At 41.9% G+C, this 24,326-nt stretch overlaps 1 protein-coding gene across 1 annotated transcript in view; it reads right to left on the reverse strand.

The window, feature by feature from the left end:
* Window positions 1-24,326, reverse strand: part of CIBAR2 (CBY1 interacting BAR domain containing 2) — a 331,926-nt gene that overhangs the window by 197,150 nt on the left and 110,450 nt on the right. The window contains exons 3-4 of the mRNA XM_044081749.1: window positions 12,355-12,423; window positions 4,541-4,642 (exon numbers count right to left, since the gene is read on the reverse strand). Of these exons, the coding sequence (XP_043937684.1) occupies window positions 4,541-4,642; window positions 12,355-12,423 (171 nt within the window). The remainder of the gene's footprint in view (window positions 1-4,540; window positions 4,643-12,354; window positions 12,424-24,326) is intronic.

Genomic DNA, 24,326 nt, shown 5'->3' on the forward strand with positions numbered 1-24,326 from the left:
ATATACAGTATGTCCCAGTTCCTTTGGAGGGGAGGGGGCTGTGAAACTGCTTATACCTTCTTTCAGGAGGTTGTAATAAGCTTTGGGGAAGTTTTTTTTATTTGACCCTAGCTGGATGGGGGGCCAGGGGAGATGATGACTTAGGAAGTGACCGCTTTGTGGTCGGATCTTACCAGGGAGGATTACAGTGTAGGGATGCTGCAGTGGTTACTCATGTTGATTAACACCAAGTTCAAGGTATTATCACCTCTTCTGGGGGTGTCAACCAGCTGGTCCAAGGCATTTGCATTGACGAAATCAAGGAATCTCTGGGTATTTGTGTTTTGGCATAAGTAGTTCTTCCAGTCTGTGGTCAAAGTCGCCCAGGATCAGGGTAAAGGGTTGAATCTTGATAAATTCAATGAGGTCCAGATAGGTGGAGTGAACATCTTGAGTCAACATTGGGGGCCTGTAGCTAGCTATGATTTGAATAGGGGTATTAACAACAGTTAACTGTGCCTGAAGGGTCTCCTGTGTGTCATACTGTTTGACCAGCCTGGAGGTATGTATGTCTTTAATATGTATTGCAACTCCACCTCCTTTTGCTTTGCTGCCCACAGTGTGGGGGTCTGAATATATGGTACAATGAGTAACTTGGTATGGCTGGGGTGCTCTCAGCAGCTTTGAACCAGGTTTCTGTGACTGCACAAATGTCAGCATCTTCTAGGGTTAAGAATGCTTGCAATGAGTGCAGTTTCATGTTTAGACTCCTACCGTTTTGCAGCATGACCTTTAATTTGCATTTTGATGACATTTTCATGTTGGTAGTGTTGACCTCTTGGCATTGCCTAAAAAAGGCACTATGGGGGAGGCAAGAGACTTTTCCAGACGCCTGGAGCTCAAGGGAGACAGATACTGGGCTCATACCAGCCTGGGACACATAATCTGGGAGCTCCATCATTTCTCTCTTCATATAATCCAGGAAGGTACTTTTCAAGTTATTAACTCCCACATGGTCTATGACTCAGTCATACTGGTACTTGTAGTTCAACAACCTGAGTGCATGCTTGATCTGGTGCGTCCTGGACCCTGAAAGACAATCCTCTTCTTACTCAGCCTAGTGAGCAAGACATCTGTGTATCTCACAATGGAGTCTTCTATGACTAAAATATTGGGTTGTGCGGTAGTTTGCCTTACAGTTAGAAGTTGAGATGCCATGAGATGTTGCTGTATATGTCATAGCTGGTGTTGTCTGGTTGAGTTCTTTTGAGGTTGCTAAGGGTACTTATTGTAGTCATTGCACTACTCAGTGTTCCCTTACTTTCAGTCACTGCAATGGTTGCCTTTTGTCACTGTTGTACATAGGTTCATAGGTAAGTACTAGGCTATCTGTCTGAGGGCATCTATAAGCCTAGCCAGAATGTGTTGACTTTTGCCGCCCCCTTAGATTAGTTCCCTGTGCCTCTGTCCAGCAGAGCCATTAGTTCCCTGTATCTTTGTCCAGCAGAGCCACTACAGTGATCCCCGGGGTAAATTTACTGTTTCCCATCCACTCGTCAAGGTTTCTCTTGAAGAGTTTAAGTGAGGGGCTCTGCCTAATGTAGATTGGAATCCTGTTCCAAAACATGAGGAGTCTCTGGGACAGGAATCTATCACTCCAGCACGTCCTATTTATCATTGTGGTGAGGTTTAGATCCCTAGAGTGTGTGGCTCTCAGAGATTTGTTTTTTTTAGCTGGAGCATGTCCATCAGTTCTGGGTTGGACATGGTCTTGTATGTCAGGCAGAGATAACCTCTGAGTAAGTGGTATGCAACCAAGTACAGCTGAAGTATCTTCAGTCGGGCTGCATAGAGCATCTGTTTGAGGCCAGTAATCCTCTTGGTGAGGTACTTGTGTGGTCTTTCCAGCTGTTGCAGGTGTCTTGTAAGGTACATCCCAAATGGGGCATTGTACTCTATGATGGATCTGATGAGTGATGAGTACAGGGGCACAATAACCTTTTTTGTTCTAAATGCGAACCCTTTTGTGATTAGGTGGGCCACATAGAAGGATTTTCTAACCACCTTGGCAATATGATTATCAAAGGTGAGATTACTATCTGCTTGGGTCCCCAGACCCCTTATTACATTTTCTGTATTTAGGGAACTACCATGTATGTGGTAGTTCACGGGTACTTTGTTTTTTCCAAAGGGGATGACTATGCACTTTTTGGCATTTAGCTTGAGGTCATGATTTTGACACCATGTATCCTTCTCAGTGAGATCCTTCTGCAGGATGTCTGTATTTATTTTATTTATTTATGTTATTTATTTTACATTTGTTAACTGGGAAAGTACGACTGGATACATATCCATTTTCAGCAGAGGACTGGGGAGAAAAGCTCCACATTGAAATTAAGTGACACTTAAAGTTGAGGTTACAGAGAAATCTAAAAACATTTAACAAAATCAGTGACAAATTAAAGTCAAGGTTACATTTAGATAAAAATAAAACATTGTTGATTAATGGAATAAGTATTCTGAGATAACAATCACATATCAGAAATGTGTATAAAAGAAAAAGGATTTTCAGGTAGAAGGTAAGGATGATAGTTAAGAGAAAGGTGGTTAGGTAAGAAGGAATTTATTTAGTATGGGCAGAATAATAAGTTATCTTCCTGATAATGGAATAAGAGAATTCTAATGGTGTAGAGAAATGTATGTAGTGAGGGTGTGGAAAGAAAATAAAAGGGTAATCACCTCTGTGAGCTATGTTTGGCTTACATTTGTCTTGGTATAAGTCGGAGAATCAGTTATGGCCCCCAGTTTGCAGTCATCTGCGAACTTGGTCAGCCATAGTCCTCCTGTGCTTGCCTGTACCTCTGAGAAGTATATACCAAACAGGAGAGGGTCCCAGGACTGGGCCCTGGGGGGCGCCACTTGTAACCAGTTTAGAGTTGGACCTAGAGCCTGCAACTCTCACCGTATGAGTTCTATCCATGAGCCAAGTGGCAACCCATCTTGTGATGTAGGGGTTTATGTTCAGGCTGGTGAGCTTGTCTATAATACCAGAATGGGGAATGGTGTCAAAAGCCTTTGTGAGGTCTAGGTAGGCTGTGTGGACCTCCTTTCCCTCTTCTAAGGCCTTGGTAACTGTGTCAAAGAAGTCAACCAGGTTTAGGAGGCATGATCTGCCCTCAAAGCCAAACTGGGTAGGGTCCAATGTTTGGAGGGTCTCAATATCTCTGTTAATGAGTTCCATGATGATGCGCTCTATAGCCTTGCAGACCAGGCTAGTCAGGCTTATAGGACAATAGTTCCCAGGTTCCGTTGTGGCTCCACCTTTGTGGAGCAGCATAACTGTTGCTGTGCGCCACTCTAGGGGTAGGTAGCCTGTAGAGAGGCTGAGTTTGAACAGTGTGTTTAGGTGAGGGGTTAGTTCATTTTGGAGCTCATGTAAGACACAGCCTGGGACTCCATCCGGACCCATTGAAGCTGTGTTTTTGGCTTTGGATAGGGCTGTTTTAACCTGTGTGTCAGTGATTGCCAGGGCTCTACATTCTTCTGGTATGGTTATGGGCCCTTTAGGGGGTGAGAGTGGGGTGAAGTTTGCACTAAACCTGTCTGCCAGAATGTTGGCAATATCAGTCGGTTCAGTGTATTTTGTGCCATTCTGCACTAACTCAGAGCAGATCTGAGAGTTTCCACTTAGGTTCTTGACATAGCTAAAGAACGCTTTGTGGTTATCTTTGGAGTCCTTGGCAATTTTTCTTTCGAAGGTAGCCTTGGATGATTTTATGATATCATTGCTCTATTCTGTACCATGACTCTTGGCTGCAGTATTGACAACTCTTTGGTGCTTTAGGGTTGCCTTGTTAATACTGAACACTTACCTGCAATTTTATATGAGTGACAGCTGCTTTGAATGTCCCAGTTTTGAATAATCTAGGAATCTTCTGTTCCAAAATGTTCTTAGGTTTTTAATTTTCTTGAATTATACTCTTTTAATCAGATGCATTTGTTCCATGAGGTATACCTCCTTTACATCAAGCAAAATGTATTTGGAAATGCCAGTGTCATTGTGTATAGTAGAGCATAAAAATGCAGCTATATTTAATTTTAATTGCTCTAAATGAGGCACTAAAGATAATTTTTTAATTCGCTCTATATCGGACTTATAACATGTTAAATTGTGAGGGAATATATCAACAAATACCTGGTGGGGGTATTCCCTTTAAATCTTGACATACCTGTCAAATTACCATCTTGGATGTTTTTCTCCACAAGGTATTACAGTTGGAAATCCAAGAATTATTTTTTATTAACTGGAGATACTCCCTGACTTAATAACACATGCTGTCAATAATGAGGAACCGTAGAATAAAGTGGATATTATGTCAAATCTGCCCTGGAGTACTGTCTACCTTATAATGTTTATGGTATGAAGACAAAGAACAGCTTCCTAATCTATATGGTTAAACAGAATTTTTTACGTGAAATGATGCACATTTATTTGATACAAATTATTAACAGTTCTGGATAACAACATAAAAGAGTGACAAATCTGAAGTAAAAAGGATACAAGAGCATGACGATCTGAAGGTGCTTTTTGTCTCAATCGTTCGAGCTTCTCCACCTGTTTGAGCTCTTGTTTTCTGATGTTGTCAAACTTCTTAACCTCTGCCTAGAGAAGATTACAGTTTTGATTGTTAGGGTAATCAGAAAAAAATATCATGGTGCTGTAGCTGATTAAATATTTATTTTACATTCATAGACAACTTTACTATATATGGAAAATGAGTCTGCTTTCAGGATAAGACATACTGTAAAGAACAGTAAAAACATGAGCAGCTCATGTTGCCATGTTGTGGTTATTCTATAGCATGGGTGTTTTATCTTCCATAGCAGCAGTTTATACTCAGTGACAGACAGATAATTAATGGTGCTGTGAACATACTGCTTCACTATTCCTCTTCATCTTCATCAAACAGAGATAATAGTTACAAAATATGATCAACTTTTCAAAAGCATGGCATTTCTTAAAAATAGCAGGTGCAGCTTCATAAGCACATTGTGTTTAGGACAGTGTCTCTAAACTGACAATGAGATGTGAGTTTTGGCAACAATGCGCCTGACCCCAAACCCCACTGTAACATTTGAATTAACATATTACTTCTTTTACACAAAATATAAACCATGTGAACTACAGATCTGAACTTTCTGAATATACAACAGACTTCATTGGGTAGAAATGGGGTGAAAAGTTCATACGTAGCTGGCTGTGATCATCAAAAACATCTTCCTTCGGCAGTTCTTTGAAAAAGATGGGCCTGAGTGTCATGGTCACCTCACTGCTGGTTATTCCTGGTGAAATGAACCCTTGGGGAACACCGGTAATACAAATAAAATGCTGCCATTTGCTATATATGATATTGTACATACTATTTAGGTTATTTACAAAACTTGTCTTGAATATAAATAAATTTGACCGAGATGATTTTGCTTGCTCAGTACTTTGTCACATGCTAAGGTTCATAGGTTCATAGGTTCATAGGTTCATACTAGGCTAACTGCCCTAGGGCATTTATAAGCCTAGCCAGAATGTGTTTGGCTTTCGCCACCCATTTTAAATTTATTTTGCTATGCCCTTTTTCGAGGTTAGTATACTGTGCATCTGTCTAACAGTGACACAGAAGTGATACCCGGGGTAAACCTACGATCTCCCATCCACTCATCAAGATTCCTCTTGAAGAGAGTCAATGAGGGACTCTGCCTAACCTGGACTGGGATTTTATTCCAGAGTGAAGGGAGCCTCTGGGTTATGAATCTGTCCCTCCAGCATGTCCTATTTATTTCAGTGCTGAGGTTCAAGTCTCTCGAGCGTAGCTCGATGGGATTTGGATTTTCTGAGGTGCAGCATGTCCATTAATTCTGGGTTGGACATGGCTTTATACGTCAGGCACAGATCGCCTCTGAACAGGCGGTATGCCACTGAGTAGAGCTGGAGTTTCTTTAACCGGGCAGCATATGGCATCTGTTTGAGCCCTTTGATCCTCTTGGTGAGGTACTTTTGGGGTCTTTCCAGTTGCTGCAGGTGTCTGGTAAGGTACATCCCAAAAGGGGCATTGTACTCAATTATGGGCCTGATGAGGGATGAGTACAGAGGCACGATGACCTCCCCTGATCTAGATGTGAATCCCTTCATGATTAGGTGGGCTATATAAAATGTTTTTCTAACCACTTTGGCCACGTGGTTGTCAAATGAGAGATTGCTATCAACTTGGGTCCCCAGGTCCCTAATTACTTCTTCTGTACTTAATGGATTACCACCTATGTGGTAATTTGTGGGCACTTTGTTTTTGCCAAAGGGATGACTATGCACTTTTGGCATTTAGCTTGAGGCCATAGCTCTGGCACCAGTTGTCTGTTTCTATGAGGCCCTTTTGGAGGATGCTTGTGTCAGCTGGAGAGTCGATTATGGTGCCCAGTTTGCAGTCATCTGCGAACTTGGTCAGCCACAGTCCTTCCGTGTTGGCCTGTACCTCCGAGAAATATATACCGAACAAGAGAGGTCCCAGGACTGAGCCTTGTGGGACACCACTTGTAACTGGTTTGGAGTCTGACATGGCTCCAGCAATTCTAACCATATGGGTTCTGTCCTTGAGCCAGTTTGCAATCCATCTAGTGACATAGGGGTTTATATTTAAGCTGGTGAGCTTATCTATAATGCCCGAGTGGGGTATTGTATTGAAGGCTTTTGCGAGGTCCAGGTAGGCTGTGTGGACCACCTTCCCCTCGTCAATGGCCTTGGTGACTGTTTCAAAGAAATCAACCAGGTTTAAGAGGCAGGATCTGCCCTTAACAAAGCCGAACTGGGTGGGATCCAGTGTTTGTAGGTCCCCAATATCTTTATTTATGAGGTCCATGATGATCCTTTCCATAGCTTTGCAGACCAAGCTAGTCAGGCTTATGGGGTGATAGTTTCCAGGATCCGTTGAGGCACCACCTTTATGGAGAGGGACCACTGTTGCTGTACGCCACTGTTTGGGCACATATCCTGTAGTAAGGCTGAGATTGAACAGTAGTTTTATGTTTGGGTTTAGCTCTTCTTGGAGTTCATGTAGGACGCAGCCCGGGACACCATCTGGTCCCATTGATGCTGTGTTTTTTGCTTTGGAGAGGGCGGCAGCACTCTGCTGGGATAGATATTTGCCCTTTTGGTGGGAAGGGGGGGAGAAGTTTGAGCTGAACCTGTCAGCTAGGATGTTGGCAATGTCTGTGGGTTCGGTGTATTTTTTTGTCATTTTGGACTAATTTTGAGCATATCTGGGAATTACTGCCCAGGTTCCTAACATAACTAAAGAAAGCCTTGTGATTATCCTTAGTGTCCTGTGCAATTTTTCTCTCGAAGCTGGCCTTAGACAATTTTATGTGTGCCCGTAGTTTTTTGCTAATACTGATCAGTGATGCCTTCCCATTTTGGGATTTTGCTCTATCATTTAGTAGCTTCCTCCTTCTATTGTATAGTTTGTTTATGGCTGGGATCCACCAGACAGGATGTCTGCCTTTGGAGGATTGGGTCTTGGTTTTATTTGGGATCGCATGATCCATGCATTCCTGAAGGTGTTCATAGAATGCATTTATAAAGGATTCTGCGGTCTGGGCCGTATTTTCCACAGGCCAGGGGGCTTTGAAGGATTCCACCTCAGTTTTGAGGAGTGTGAAATTTGCTTTAGAGAAGTTTTTCACTGTGGTTTTCTGGGCAGGGTGTGGGGTCGGGATGTGAATATCCAGTGAGATTAGTTTATGGTCTGATCTTACCAGTGAGGGATACATTTCTGGTCTGGAGCAGAGAGTCCCCATGTTGGTGATGATCAGGTCCAGTATGTTTTCCACTCTTGTGGGAGTGGTAACAAGTTGTTCCATAGCATTTGAGTTTATAAATTCTAGGAACCTTTGGGCTAGGGTGTTGGAGCTAGAATAATGCTCCCAGTCTATGTTTGGGTAGTTGAAGTCACCCAATATAATGGTGTTTGGAGAGACCTTCATATTTTCCAGTGTTCTCAGGAAGGCCGAGTGGGGTTCCTGGGTTTGGGAGGGTGGTCTGTAGCAGGCTATAAACTGGAAGGCAGTTTTACCCACTGTTAGTTGCACATGGATAGTCTCTGATGCTTCGTGCTTTGCCACCAACCTGGAGGTGTGGGTATCTTTGATGAATATCGATACTCCCCCCTCCTTTTGTGGTTCAGTCCAAGTTTTGGGGCCGAAAAGCATGGTATGAGGTATAATCTGGTAGTGCTGGGGTGCTCTCAGGAGCCCTGAACCAGGTTTCTGTTACTGCACAGATATCGATGTTCTCCATGCTAAGGAGGGTTTCGAGTGCGTGCATCTTGAGGTTTAGACTTCTGGCGTTGAGTAGCATTACTCTTAGTTTCTTATCCCTTGTGATACCTATGGAGGTGGGTTTGTCTTTTGAGCCTTGCCTAAAAAGGCACTATGGGGTAGCAAGAGCCTTTGCCAATATCCAAAGCCCAGGGTGACAGGTGCAAGCCATCCCTAGCGAAGCATCGTGGCTTGTCGAGCATATCATCCCAAGCTGACAGGCATTGGATCCCCTTTGAATGACACCAGTACTTAAGCCAATTGTTGAAATTGATCATCTTGTCTTCATATTGTGGCATCATTCTTGGTGAGGGTAAGATGCTACTCAAGGTCAGGGTCATACCGGCCTGGGCTACATGCTCAGAGAGCTCCTTTATGTCTCTTTTCATGTAGTCCAGGGAGGTACGTCTCAGGTCATTCACACCAGCATGGACAATGACTGAGTCATATTTGTACTTGCCTTGGAGTGACCTGAGTGCTTGTGTTATGTGGCGGATCCTAGCCCGACAGGCTGCTCACCGTGACCCTCTCCTTGTTCAGCCTGGTGAGCAGGACGTCAGTGTGCCTGATGATAGAGTCACCTATTACAAGTGTATCAGGTGTGTTGTTTAGTCTTAAGGGCTGTGACTGTTTGGCACACTGGCTTTGTGAGATATGTGTTGCATGTGTTTTGTTTTGGGGTAGCGGCTGCTTGGGTGTCTGCTTTGGAGGTCTCTGCTGCTTGGCAGATCTTTATTTAGAGCCTCCGAGTATGTTTTGTGTGATTATGTGTTTGGTTTGCTGTCGTGGTAGGTCTATGTGAGACTGGAATTGTAGTGAGTGTGGTTTCCTTCTCCTCCTGACTGGTTATGCCAGTACTGAGTTGAGAGAGCTTAGCCTCCAGTTTGGCTATATGGTTGCATCTCTCACATGTGTTGGAATTTGTTGGGAGGAGGAGAGGGTTGTCTGTGTACATGAGGCAGTTGTAACATTGCCTCAAGATTCCCAAATTCACCAGCTGGACCAGAGGAGATTGACAACTGACCTTTGGACATGCTAGAATAATATTGGGAATTCCTTAATAATTGAAAACCAGGGCCAGTGGGGAGTGAGGGTGTAGTGCTTTTAATTTTTAGTGCTGACTTATATAATTGCTTTAGTGAGCAAGTGCCAGGTAACTTAAGTGCAATGTGTTACAGGTAACTTAAATGCAAAATGACAAACAGTAACTTTCTTTCAAGTGAAACAAGGAAATAAGTACAGTAAGCAATGCAGATATCACTAGTGATCCACAGAAGCACTGAGAAGCTGCGTATTAGGTGGAATTAGCGTTCCAGGAAATAACAAGCAAACAAACAACAAGCATATAAACAAAGCTAGATTCAGCAGGCCTGGATCTAGTCTATGCTACAGCAAACAAGGTGTACCAATTTCAGTAAGATACAGTTCAAATATTCAGGCACTATAAACCTTTAACCAGAAATTCCCAGCTCAGAAGGGCAGAGTCCAGCCTCTTCTCCCACAAGAGTGCAGACCACAAACCTTCTTAATGTAAAATAACTGGCCTGAAGCCCAAGTGCTTAAACCAGAACTAATACACTTTAAGAATAACAGACACTGGGCTCTCAATCAGCAGTTCCCAACTTAGAAGGATGAAAGCTACCTGTCCTGCCACCACAGTGCATGCCACAAACCTTCCTAATGTAAAACAACTGGTCTGAAGCCCAAGTGCTTAATCCAAAAGACTTAGAATGATAGCTACACTTTAATCAAGTTACTACCAAGCAGTAATAAATACAATTGAATGCTTTAGAGAATGCCTGGATTAGTGCTCAAGTTACACAAACAAAGCTAGATCCAGCAGGCCCAAATCCAGTCTATGCCACAGCAAACAAGGCGCACCAACTTCAGTAAGAAGCAGTTCAGATATGCATGCACTATAAGCCTTCAACCAGAAATTCCCAGATCAGAAGGGCAGAGTCCAGCCTCTCCTCCCACAAGAGTGCAGACCACGAACCCTCTTAATGTAAAATAACTGGCCTGAAAGCCCAAGTGCTTAAACCAGAATTAATACACTTTTAGAATAACAGACACTGAACCCTCAATCAGCAGTTCCCAACCTAGAAGGACGTAAGCTACCTGTTCTGCCACTACAGTGCAGACCACAAACCCTCTCAGTGCAAAACAAGCATGAATCATTGCAGGAGTTTTACACGGGTCACATAGGTAATGGAATTGGACTACAACACGTGTACTACATATCCGGGGGGGGGGGGAGTTGTAAGGTCTGAAGTGTAGGAAAAACAACTAACAGATCAAAGGAAGACCAGAACACTTCTGTAAAACTGATAACAATATTGCATTTCTGCTTTTAAAATACTGCTAGTAGTTTTGACTTAAATAAAAAAAAATAGCAGAATATGCTATTCTTACACCAATACCTCCCCACACATATAGAAGAACAGTCATAATTTCATTCACCAGATATACAGGCATGTTGATGGCAGCAGTATATTTAGACATTTTATGGGTATGATGTTGACTGGGGACAGTGTTATTTTAATTAATTTTCTGATACATAGTGATGGAACTTAGTGACCATCATTGTGCATTAATAAAATGTTCTAATGTTAGTATGAATGATAAGGCTGGCAGCACTGACGTGACCTCCACTTATCACAGAGTCCTAGGCAGGTGTCTACAGAGCCCGTTGCTAGATCAAGCCACTGGGCAGCATGGAACATAGCTTGGTATTCACATTTAAAAGAGATAGGCCCAAGACTCTTCAAAGTTGCACTTGGAAAATACTTTTATAAGTGGATGAAAGACAGTAGCACTTCTTCTGTTAGGCATGATTGCATCACTTCCATGAATGACATTATCTGTGGGCAATAAATTAAAAGGGTCAATCCCTTCTGACATGGGGGGGTAGACTGCAGAGTTCATGCAAAGTGTTAATTAACATGAGGTGGTGTTTTTTTTTTTTGTTAGCCTAGTTTCCTGGAATATGGCTATAGTGGTTAATTATGGTTAATTATGCATCTCATATACATGTTTTTGCAATTAATATTTATCAACATTCCATAAAGCTAGATAGAAATAAAAAGCTTCACATTAATTACTGTTTCGCATAGCTGTCCATTTCTAAATAACTCCCCTTACTGTACACATATGCAGATTAGATGACAGGTCATACTAATGGCATTCTTAATAAATCAAATCCTTTGACTACTGTTTGGGTCTGTGGGTCCATTTCAGAAGTTGTGACACTCTAGCATCACAGTCAGCTATGGATTCTTCATTGAATGAGCAACTGTGATAGTGAAATATATCATTTTCAAGACATCTAGGATAATGGGGGCAAAGATGACTCAAGTCACACTTGAATGACTCAATGGTCTTTTCTAGGACCATCTACATACATAAAATGAGTCAAAATATATTTGACTGAGAATATACTTTTCAAAGTAAACTCCCCAAAATGCAGCTCCAGAATCATTTTTTGCACTCAGTGATTGTTTTTATGTGAGATCATGCTTCATTCTTATTGAGTGACTTCTTTCCCCAGTATTGTGCAACCACAGAGTTGGTATATATAAGTGAGAGAGCATGGGGGATGGAGGAAGCATAAGTTTGCATCTGTCAATATTTCTACAGTCAATTCTCTTTCAAAAACTCATATTAGACTTGTAAATTGTATCCACAGTGTTGTTTAGGTGACCAAAGGCACAGTCAATAGTTGTTTGCATTCACATTTTCTGTATCACAAGAAATGAACAGTTTTAAAGTTATTATCATTATTAACTGAAATAAGAATATTCAGTTGTATGTTTTTAAAATTCCTGACATAATAAAAAACTCAATAGTGTGTTTGCACAACTTATTCTGCATAATTTATTCTGAAGGCATAGTAGTCTTACTTTTACATGTATCAGCTTACTCAGACATCAGTAATCAGTCTAGAAACTAGATGAGTGCAACTAAGCAAGAAATTTAATTATACTAATTCATAAACTGCTTTTGTGTTTTACTCACCCGTTTATATTTTATTGTGTTCCCATATTGCTTCAGAGGGGTTACAACCTTGTTTTCTAATCGTTGAACCTAAAAAGACAAATACAAAGTTATATTTTTTCCTTGCATTTAATTTACTTTTCATTATTGTTTACTGTCGTAGGCACGCTTTGTATCAGTGTCTTTCTATAACCTATGTCTGCATAGTTGCTTTAGGCCAGTAACAGCATACGTCTGACATGCACGTAACCTAATGCTTCAAACAGCCATCAACCCTCCCTCTACTCTATCAGCAGAATTTACACAGAGAGTTCCAAGGACATCTGTTTGCTTTTGTTTGGGGTGACCAGAGTGTGCATGTGTAGATAGTGTATACTACACACATCCTTTAGATCAAAACTTGTGTGATGATATGATCGCCACAAATAAACAATGACAAGAATATATAAATAATAGACAATAACGGGATGCATTTTGATTTTCTTCCTGTTTGGTTTCAGTATGCTAGATTACTTTCTGCAATCCTACACAACCATTTTATTCAGTGATACTATTATTTGTCCATTCAGTGCATGGCTGTCAGCTCTCTACACTACTGACTTCTACAGCTTCATTGTTTGCTATGTGTTACACACCAAAGCTGATAGATGCATCATCATTTCCTAGTACATATGGTGGTGGTGCTGCGCTAGCATTGTCGCCTCACAGTAAGACGTTGTCCTGTTCGATTCTCAGCTAAAGCTTTTTCTGTGTGGAGACATGAGTGAATGGGCGTACCTTCGTTGAAGGTTGTGCGTCAGGCCTGGCAAGTCGGTACTTAAAAATCGACTGCCAATCATTAGCGGACCTGAGTTCCGCTGTGGCGACCCCTAACCGGGAAAAGCTGAAAGATACAACAACAACCTCATACACTATTCCTCCCTGGAGCATCCTTATGTCTTGAATGGCATGGCGTTACCTCTGGAACAGTGGATAAATGTTTCTGAATCGACCACGGCCTGTCAAACACGATGAGTCATGCCTGTTGGATTCGTTTGTCTCAGTGTCAGTAACTATGTTTGAGGATGATAATGAAAATATATGTGAGAATTTAGGGTATCCAACAAGCAGAACATTTTTGGGAAGTAGGGCAATACAGGGGTGGTTAAACATATGAAGATACAGGGAGAACATGTAAACTCTGCGCCTAAGTCAGGATTGAACCCTAACCCTGGATCTGAGAGGTACAAATTTTAGCACTGATCTAATATCTTTGTCACACAAAAATTCCTTTCTTCATGCTGTCTTATGCTTATATAAATGGAATCCTTATTTTATATTCATTAAAATTTAGTGCAATTATTTTTTAAGATCATTCTAAAGTTAATATTGAATTTGGATAGTAACAGTCCTTGCAGCAAAGCATATGATTTTCTGAGGTCATAAATTAAATAGGTGGTACCAAATTAAACAGGGGGTACTACAACAACTATGAAAAAATCTCCAGATCAGTTCATAGGTCACAGCACATCTAGGTTAAACATTTACCATATCTGGTGTGCGTGTGTGGGAGGGGGCCATGGATTTATAGAATTATATGTTAGATGCCCAAAAAGATGTTTTGGTAATTTTGTGAGGCCTTTTAAGAAAATCAATTTCACAGTGTGTAGGAGATAGTTTGGTGAAAAGCTTTTTCAGGAAGGGACAGATGAGGTGCAAGAAACAAAAAGGTGATGTATTGTGCCACTACTGTGTAATGTTTTACTGCACAAGTGCTTTCTATTCTATAGTCTGTTCAGCTTTATGTAAACCACAGTGCAAATTCTCATGTGTGAATTACTGTTAATGATCAGAAGCAGGGGAGTTTGTACATCAGAAAAGCACAATACATTATATTGCGATATTGCTGTGTTTTCAGAGTTTAGATTTTTTTTTAGACCCTGTAACTAATTCTGCGATTATCCTTCAGTTAGAGCTAATGCATACACACATACTCACTTCACATGCACATGTGCTCGCACTCACATGTGCACACGCACTCGCTTCCCACGCACACATACTATCACTCTCATGCACACACGTACACGCCTCTCATGCACACATGTACTCACTTCCCATGCACATATGCACTCACTGACCCACTTTTTATAAAGTTGTAAATGAAAGTGAGACAATAAATAGAAGGCTAAAGGTACGATGAAATGAATTTTGATAAGGAGCCTGATCCCAAAATGACTCAGGCATTGAATAGCACACTACACTGGGCAGCAAGTCCATGCCTGAGTCCAGAACTTAGGTTCCATCAGTCTTCTTTCAGGATATGCTAATGAGAGCTGCTGGAGCCATTCACCTAATTCCAGGCTTGCTTTGCATAAGAAAATTCAGAGCTGTACATTGCCAAAGGTCATTGATGGACTACACTGATGCAGGGGAGGAGCCACTGGAATTCACTGGTCAGAGGCTCCACCTGTATTGAACTAGGTACTGGCGGCAGTACTTGCTAGGAAGCCAGACTGCTTGCAATACTAAGTTTCTCATAAAGATGGAGCTGTAGTGCACAATCCCAGAGCCGTGGCGGGAGGCTGGGACCATGCATATAATTGATAGGTTGCTGTGTGAGCTGTTTCTGCACTTCAGTAGGGATCGCGCACAAACACACACATACACACACACACACACACACACACACACACACACACACACACACACACACACACACACACACTTCTAAGTCAAAAATATATTAAAATTTCTACTGAGTTAGTGGCCTCTGTGCCCATCCACTGCCAGGAATGTGGAAAACTCAGGGATAGTGGCCATGCTGCCTGTTATGCCTGCATTCTCCCAGCTGCCATATAGATGAAGTTGCTGTGTGGGACAGACTCAGTGATGCAGCTTCACTTTTATGGTAGATCTGATACTGCAAACAGGCTGCCTGCATGCAAAACTAGGTCTAATACATAGGTGGACCTGTGGAAAAGGACCAATTCAGCCAAGCTCAGTGGTTTTGTTGAGTCCTTGAGTAAGTTCTTGCTATACTAGGCATAGCTAATGAGATTCATTGACATAGCATGCTATGGAATCTCATTACTGGCAAAGTATGATTCCCAGCCATTCAGTATCTTGGTGTTGCAAGGCCCCTGGGATGATGTTATCCTGGAGTTGCCAGAGTGTAGTAGCAACAGAGAAATGACAGAGACTGTCTACACTGCTATTCTGAAGCTTTTAGAATTTGGGCCAAATGTGATCTTTTGATACCAGCGTCACAAAGCAGACAACTGAGATCCTCACTTGCTTGGCATATTGTGAGGAAACAGCAGAAGACAATACAGACCCAGAGATACAGACATACTATAAAATGAACTGAGCCCAGGGAAGAATTTGTCTGACCACCTTAATCTTCTATGTATGTTTAGGGAGGCTAATATTGCTGTTGCAGCTATTTAGTTTTGAAGATGCAAATGACACCTTACTCCTTTTGCTCCTTGGCACCCATTTCCACTGTCCCTCTCCTGTACTCATCTCCAGTGCTGCCAGATTTCAGTTCATACTGGCCTTTCCACACAATCCAGATTACTCTTTTCCTGTTTTTTATTTCTCTTCAGTTTTGTCCTACATTCTTTCAACGCATCTTAACTAGGCATGCCTGCACTCTAGTAACTGTGGAGGAAAGAACTGAATTAAGTTAGGGAACTAGATGCTGCTAGGGCCCTAGAAGCCATGAAGTTCTAGAATTGCTCTGAGATGCATATTAGAGTTTTTTTAAATAATCTTTTCATCCAATGATGACTTGACCATCCTTTCAACATAACCTAAATAACCAAGACTACACCATAATAACTGATGTAAGCTGTGGGTCTGGATCTCATTAGGTTGCAAGAAGTTGCGGGATTATAGATGCTCTGTGGTTTATTTTAGAGCTCTTTCCAACCTTTTGATCCAATGATGGCCTGTTCAAAAATTATGAGAAAGGAAAGACATACAATATTACTTTTTGTATTCAAGGAAGAAATAAGTTGCATCAAAACTTGACAAAATAATTGTTCACAATAAAGTGAGAAAACAAATGCTTGCAGGGATATGTGTCTGCCTCCCTACTCCTCCAAAAAAGATAGTCATATTCTGTTTCTCTCTCTGGTGTTAGATCGGGATCAAAGTGAAGGTACAAATGGCCACATTCATATACTTTAGGTTGCTGCTTTCATATATATATATATATATATATATATATATATATATATATATATACTTGCTTCCTCAATCCTACTCCAAAACACAGTTGTCTTTTGTGTAACCCTCTGATATCAGACTGGGATGAAACTGAAAAAAAGATGTAATGACATATTTCAACCTACTGCTGTCAGACATATATAAATAACATGCCTGCTTACCCCTTCCACAGAACATAGCTACCTGCAGACACATCTGGTCTTTAATTATAAAGAAAGAGAAAAATCACAATAGTCACAGTAAAGTATTCCAATTTGTTACTCCTAGACAGCAGCTTCTCTTTCTCTATCCATTTTTGTCTCTGCTATTATTGTGCAGCAGTCTCTCACCAGTGCAAGTCAAAACATAGCAATTGTTTTTATTACACTGTGAAAAATTTCTGTGCTATTTATTGTTTTCTGCATTTCCTTAAAGTTTAAAAGTTGCACTTTCTAAGTGCTGTAAGGGCCGCTGTTCTGCATTTAAATACATTGTATGCAGTGATTTTCAGCTAGTATTAGCATCTGTTTGTGGTTCCTTAACACTTGGGGTCCAAATCAGTCATTTTACATTGAGGGTCAAAGTCTGCACTCTTGTGGCAGGAGAAGTTGATTTCACCTATCTGAGCTGGAAACTGCTGGTAGAAAGCTCTTTGTGTGCTTACTTGATTGGCCTTATGGCATAGATAGTGTAACACTTGCTTTTTTCCAAGTATATACAAGTCTTGCATTTGGGCAAAGCTATTCTTCGCACAGTTAGTGGTACTTTGTATATACACAATCACCAGAAGCTGAAATTTCCCTATTAAAACTAACTTGGAACTTTACCTCAGTCCTATACTACTCACAGGGCAGTTAGTTTGCATGGTGAGCAGCCTAAACACATTTAGTTATGATTAAGTCTGCATTACATTATTAAAGACCCAGGACTATTGTTGCTGAAAGAATATCTGGTTTGGGTGCTGGGCAGCTTCTCTGGATAGGTTAGCTGTAGATTACACTGAAGTAAACACCCATCCCTCATCCAGTTACAAACACCCTCCACTCCTCTCCTTTGCAAAGTACACATTAGGACCTGCAAACATGGATAGATTTTTTTCTGCTTTCTCTGCATATAGCTTGGTGGACATGGGCATCCTGAGGCAATATGGCAATTGACTTATATACACTAACAACCACTTAATTCCCGGACAGAAAGATACAATATGTCAGACATTTAGTTACACATTGACACAGGAGGCCAAACTCTCACATATAGACACAAAAAGCAAAGCAACAAACAGGTTGTCAGCAGCACACACACACACACACACACACACACACACACACACACACACACACACACACACACACACACACATGCACACCAACCACCACACCCACAAAGGACCAGACACACAGACCCACATATGTGGAGGTGTTCACATGTAACTTACCCAAACCTCAAAGGACTCTCCGGAGCAGTCCCTAGAAACTCTGGAAGCACATGAACAACACAATTCCCATCGGAACACATAGAGCCACATCTCATTGTGTCTCAACTACAAAGCCCATAAGGTGCAATACCCTATAACCCAATATTTTGCTCACAGGAGACTCCATTGTGAGACACACTGATGTCCCTCTTACCAGACAGGATAAGAGAAGGTTACAATTAGTTGCCTGCCAAGGGCCAGGATCCACCAGATCACACAAGCACTTAAGTCACGCACCCCAAAGTACAAGTATGACTCTGTCATTATCCATGAGAGTGTGAATGATCTCAGACATACCTCCTTGGACTTTATGAAGAGAATCATGATTGCGCTCTCAGAATATGTGTCACAAGCAGGTAGGAGCCCAGAATATGTGTCACAAGCAGGTAGGAGCCTAGCACTGAGCAACATTGTACTGTGTCCAAGGATGATGTCACACTACCAGCAGAAAATTATTGACTTTAACAATTGGCTTAGCCACTGATGTCATTCTAAACCAGACCAATACTTGTCAGCCTGAGAGGTTATGGTTAACAGGCCACACTGCTTTGCCATGGATTTTCACCTGTCACCACTAGGGTTTCGGATATTGGCCAAAATATTATCTATTATTATCAAAACAGACAGCAGCTATTAAGGACAAACTAAAGGTATTGCTGGTCAATGCTAGGAGTCTCAGTTAGAAACTGCACTCTCTGGAAGGGCTTCTCACCCTGGAGAATGGTGACATCTGTGCAATTACTGAAACATGGCTGAAAGCCATAGAAAACACTCCAGGTGTGCATATCTATAATGCCTTTCATACATTCTGACCACCCAGTGAACATGAAGAGCAAAAGGCAGAGGTGTATCTACTTTCATAAAGAATAAACACACCTCAAGGCTGGTCAAACAATATGACATGCTTGAGCTACTCCATGTCCAACTAACCATGGGAAAAATCCATTACCAAATTCTTCCTAGCTACAGGTCCCTAATCATGAACCAGGAAACCTATACATCATACCTGATGTTACTAGAATCACTTACTATCCAGCCCAATACCATTCCCATTGGTGATTTTAACTACCCCTCCATTAACTGGAAGGCATACACAGGCATAAGCATGCAGGCTAAAAATGTCTTGACTTGATAAACTCAAAGGATCTGGAGAAGCTAGTTTGCACCCCCACTACGGGTACAAATATAGATCTGCTACTCACAAATATTCATGATTGCTGCATCCCCCCAAGTATGAGGTTTTCACTGATATGATCAAGGGTTCTTCCTTGAAATAAAGTAAAACCAGACCACCCACCTAACTCTGAAAATTTTAAGAACTTTTTTAAGGTGTTTGCCTTACATACACAAGGTACAGGGTTCAAGTCTCACAAGGGATAATTGGCTAGGCTTAAAATGGCTTGCAAGGGCAGTTAGCCTAGTACTAATCTATGAAACTATGAAACTAATCTATCTATGAAACTATATTAAGCTAGTTTCCAAGCTCCCCCAAACCCAGAAAATACAGAAGCCTATGCACAGGCATATACAAAAGCCCTGTATGACCACATAAACAACTACATAGAAATGGCAGTACCAGACTAAAATAAGCCCAGGTCAAACCGCAAAAACAAGCCACCCTGGTGGACCCCTGATATTAATAGGTTGTACAACAAAAGAAAGAAACTCCTGTGGAGAAGTAAGAAGGAATGTGTACAACAGAACAAAAAGTCCCTCATTAGTCTAAACATGTCAATCGAGGAACTAGTCAAGACTTTGAAAGCAAATTTTGAGACAAAAACAGCTTCCAAAGCTAAGGACAACCATAAGGCATTTTTCAGTTACTATGTCCACATTCTTAAGGGCAACACTCAAAAATGTGCAGTGGATGGCATTACCTATACTCAACCAGAAGATAAAGAAATTTGGCTGGCTGATAAATTCAGCTAAAATTTCAATTACCCATCACCCCCAGTTCTCCCTCAAGAAATACACTCTACCAGCTCCCCACCAATTATCACTAAAGAGGTTGACACTGTGCTCTTTAAATCTAAAAACATGGCTTCAGTGGTGCCCAGTGATATACCAGGTCACTTTTTAAACAGCTTTAATTAGGATCTATCAGACACATTGGGATCTCTATTTAACCACAGCCTCTGGGTTGGCTTTTTCCCAACAACAAGGATGGCAACAGTCATCCCTCTTCACAAAGGAGAACCATCAACTGAAACAGGTAATTACAGACCCATACTAGTCTTATATGTACGGCCATGGAAAGAATAATCATGGACCTGATAAATAATGACATAGGAAAATTCCAAACACTGGGCCCAACCCAATTCGGCTTTGTCAAGTGCAGGTTATGCCTAGTAAATCTGGTGGACTTTTTTTGTCACTAGGGTCATGTATGAGGGTAAAACAGTGCATACTACCTGCTTTGACCTGACCAAGGCTTTGACATAATCCTATACTCAGGTATTATAAATAAGCTCACAAAACTGGGCATAAATCCCTATGTCACCAGATGGATAGCCAGTTGGCTCATGGACAGGATGTGGTTAAAGTGGGTGAATCAAGATTCAGCAAGAGGTCAGTTACTAGTTGTGTGCCACAGGGCTCGGTGTCGGGATCATTCCTGTTCAGAATATACTTCTCTGAAGTCAAGGCTAATGTGGAAGGCCTCTGGATGACAAGGTTTGCCAACAACTGTATGTTTGGAGCAATCATTGAATTCCCCAGTGATGAAGATATTCTTCAGGAGGGTTTAAATCAGAAAAAAATGATTTGTGCCAGAGCCATGCCCTAAAACTAAATGTGAAAAAATGCTTTATCATACCCTTTGGGAAGTCAAAGACCCCTGCAATTTCCAAAATCAATAGCAAACCCCTAAGAATAGACTCAGAGGTGAGAGATTTAGGTATGCAGCTATAAGTAGCCTGAACTTCGATTGTCATGAGTCCACAGTAGGGAGAAAGACATTGTATGTGGCCTTATTAGTAAAGATATGGCATCCATATCCAATGAAGTTATAGTTGTACTGTATTCAGCCTTCATCAGACCAATAATTAAGTACAATGCACCACTTGGCATGTACATGACTCTGCAATTACAACAGTTGAAGTGACCCCAGAGGTTTCTCACAAAGAAAATACATGGTGTTAACAACATGTCCTATGTGGATAGACTAAAATCCCTAGACTAAAACCCCTATCCCTTTACTCTGTTTCCTACTGGCTATTAAAGGGTGACCTATGACTAACCTGCAAGGCGCTCACAAATCCAGCCCTGATAGAATTGCTACACATTCACAAGACAAACAGCACAAGGGTCACCCGATCTAGGGATATAAACCTAGTCAGTGACTCAAATGAAACATGCTGGAGAGATATCTACATTATCCCTTCTTTGGAACAGGCTTCCTATTCATGTCAAAAAGAGCTCTTCCCTAGCCTTTTTCAAAATCAGTTTGGATCAATGGATGGAGAATCACACTCACAAATTCACACATGCGATAGTGCCTATATCTCTTACGGACTGGGGAAATCTGTAAAATAGTCAAGGCATATGCACAAACCTATGCCATCTTCTTATGTCTAGGGACCAGATATTAGGTAAAATCATGTTATACTGGCTAGGTTTGTAAGGGCTCTTAAGCCATTATAGGTTCATAGGTTCATAGGTTCATACTAGGCTATCTGCCCTGGGGCAATTATAAGCCTGGGCCGATTCTGTATGGCTTACGCCACCCCTTGATTTGAGTATACTGTGCCCTTTTTAAGGTTTAGTTTACTGTGCCTCTGTCTAATAGTGACACAGGAGTAATCCCTGGGACAAACCTATGATCCCCCATCCACCTATCGAGATTCTTCTTGAAGAGATTCAGTGAGGTGCTCTGCCTCACATGAACTGGAATTCTATTCCAGAGTGAAGGGAGCCTCTGGGTTATGAACCTGTCCCTCCAGCAAGTTCTATTTATTTCTGTGCTGAGGTTCAAGTTCCTCATGCGTGTGGCTCTAAGGGATTTAGATTTACTGAGGTGGAGCATGTCCATTAATTCTGGATTTGACATAGCTTTGTATGTCAGGCATAGATCGCCTCGAAGTAGGCGGTATGCAACTGAGTAGAGCTGGGTTTTTTTTAACCGAGCAGCATATGGCATCTGTTTGAGACCCTTGATCCTCTTGGTGAGATACTTTTGGGGTCTTTCTAATTGCTGCAGGTGTCGGGTAAGGTACATCCCAAATGGGGCATTGTATTCTATGATGGGCCTGATGAGGGATGAATAAAGGGGCACGATCACCTCTCTTGATCTAGATGTGAAACCCTTCGTGATGAGGTGGGCTATGTAGAAGGTCTTTCTGACCACTTTGGCAATGTGGTTTTCAAAGGAGAGATTGCTATCAACTTGGGTCCCCAGGTCCCTAATAACTTTCTCTGTACTTAATGGGTTTCCGCCTATGTGGTAATTTGTCGGCACATTGTTTTTGCCAAAGGGTATGACTATACATTTTTTGGCATTTAGCTTTAAACCATGGCGCTGGCACCAGTTATCTGTCTCTGAGACCTTTTTGAAGGATGTTTGTATCAGCTGGAGAGTCGATTATGGCACCCAGTTTGCAGTCGTCTGCGAACTTGGTGAGCCATAGTCCTACCACATTTGCCTGTACCTCAAATAAGTATATACCGAACAAGAGTGGTCCCAGGACAGAACCTTGTGGGATGCCACATGTGACTGGTTTCGAGTCTGACAAGGCTCCAGCAACTCTCACTCTGTGGGTTCTGTCTTTGAGCCAGTTTGCGACCCATCTTGTGACATAGGGGTTTATATTTAAGCTGGATAGCTTATCTATGATGCCTGAGTGGGGTATTGTGTCAAATGCCTTTGCAAGGTCCAGATAGGCTGTGTTGGCTACCTTCCCTTCATCTATGGCTTTGGTGACTGTTTCGAAGAAGTAAACCAGGTTCAAAAGGCAGGATCTGCCCTTGACAAAGCTGAACTGGGTAGGATCTAGTGTCTGTAGATCCCCAATGTCTTTGTTTATGAGCTCCATGATGATCCTCCCCATAGCCTTGCAGACTAAGCTAGTCAGGCTTATAGGGCGATAGTTTCCAGGGTCCATAGAGGCTCCACCTTTGTGGAGTGGGACCACTGTTGCTGTATGCCATTCTGTGGGCACATATCCTGTAGTGAGGCTGAGATTGTATAGCTGTTTTATTTGAGGGATTAGTTCCTCTTGGAGTTCATGTAGGACACAACCTGGGACGCCATCTGGTCCCATGGAAGCAGTGTTTTTTGCTTTGGAGAGGGCAGCCTTCACCTGAGCATCAGAGATGTTTGGGAGGCAGCCCTCTGCCGGGATAGATACTTGCTCTTTGGGGAAGTTTGCACTGAACCTGTCTGCCAGGATATTGGCGTTGTCTGTGGGTTCAGTGCATTTTTTGTCATTTAGAATCAACTCAGAACAAGTCTGGGAGTTGCATCCCAGGTTCCTAACATAACTGAAAAAAAGCCTTATGATTGTTTTTGGTGTCCTGTGCAATTTTTCTCTCGAAGCTGGCCTTGGAGGATTTTATGAGGGTCGTATTTTTGCTAGTACTGATCAGAGATGCCTTCCCTATTAGGGATTTTGCTCTATCATGTAGTAGCTTCCTCCTTCTGTTGTACAGTTTATTTATGGCAGGGGTCCACCAGACTGGATGCCTGCCTTTGGATAATTGGGTCTTGGTTTTGTTTGGGATAGCATGATCCATGCATTCCTGGAGATGTCCATAGAATGCATTTATATAGGATTCTGCAGTTTGGGCCGTAGTTTCCACTGGCCCTGGGGCCTTGAAGGATTCCACTTCAGTTTTGAGAAGTGAAAAGTTCACTTTTGAGAAGTTTTTCACTGTGGTTTTCTGGGCTGGGGGTGGGGTCAGGATATGGACATCCAGTGAAATTAATTTATGGTCTGATCTTACCAATGAGGGATATACTTCTGGTGTGGAGCATAGAGTCCCCATGTTGATAATGATCAGGTCTAGTATGTTGTCCCCTCTTGTGGGAGTGGTGACTAGTTGTTCCATAGCATTTGAGTTTATAATTTCCAGGAACCTTTGGGCTAAGGAGCTGGGGCTTGAGTAGTGCTCCCAGTCAATGTTTGGGTAGTTGAAGTCCCCAATATAATGGTGTTCGGAGAGATTTTCATGTTCTCCAATGTTTTCAGGAAAGCCGAGTGGGATTCCTGACTTTGAGAGGGTGGTCTGTAGGATGCTATAAACTGAAAAGCAGTCTTGCCCACTGTTAGTTGCACATGGATGGTCTCCAATACTTCGTGCAATGCCACTAACCTGGAGGTGTGGATATCCTTGA

The sequence above is a fragment of the Protopterus annectens genome, chromosome 8.part1 (assembly GCF_019279795.1).
Source record: "Protopterus annectens isolate FY-2018-M chromosome 8.part1, PAN1.0, whole genome shotgun sequence".
Lineage (NCBI taxonomy): Eukaryota > Metazoa > Chordata > Ceratodontiformes > Protopteridae > Protopterus > Protopterus annectens.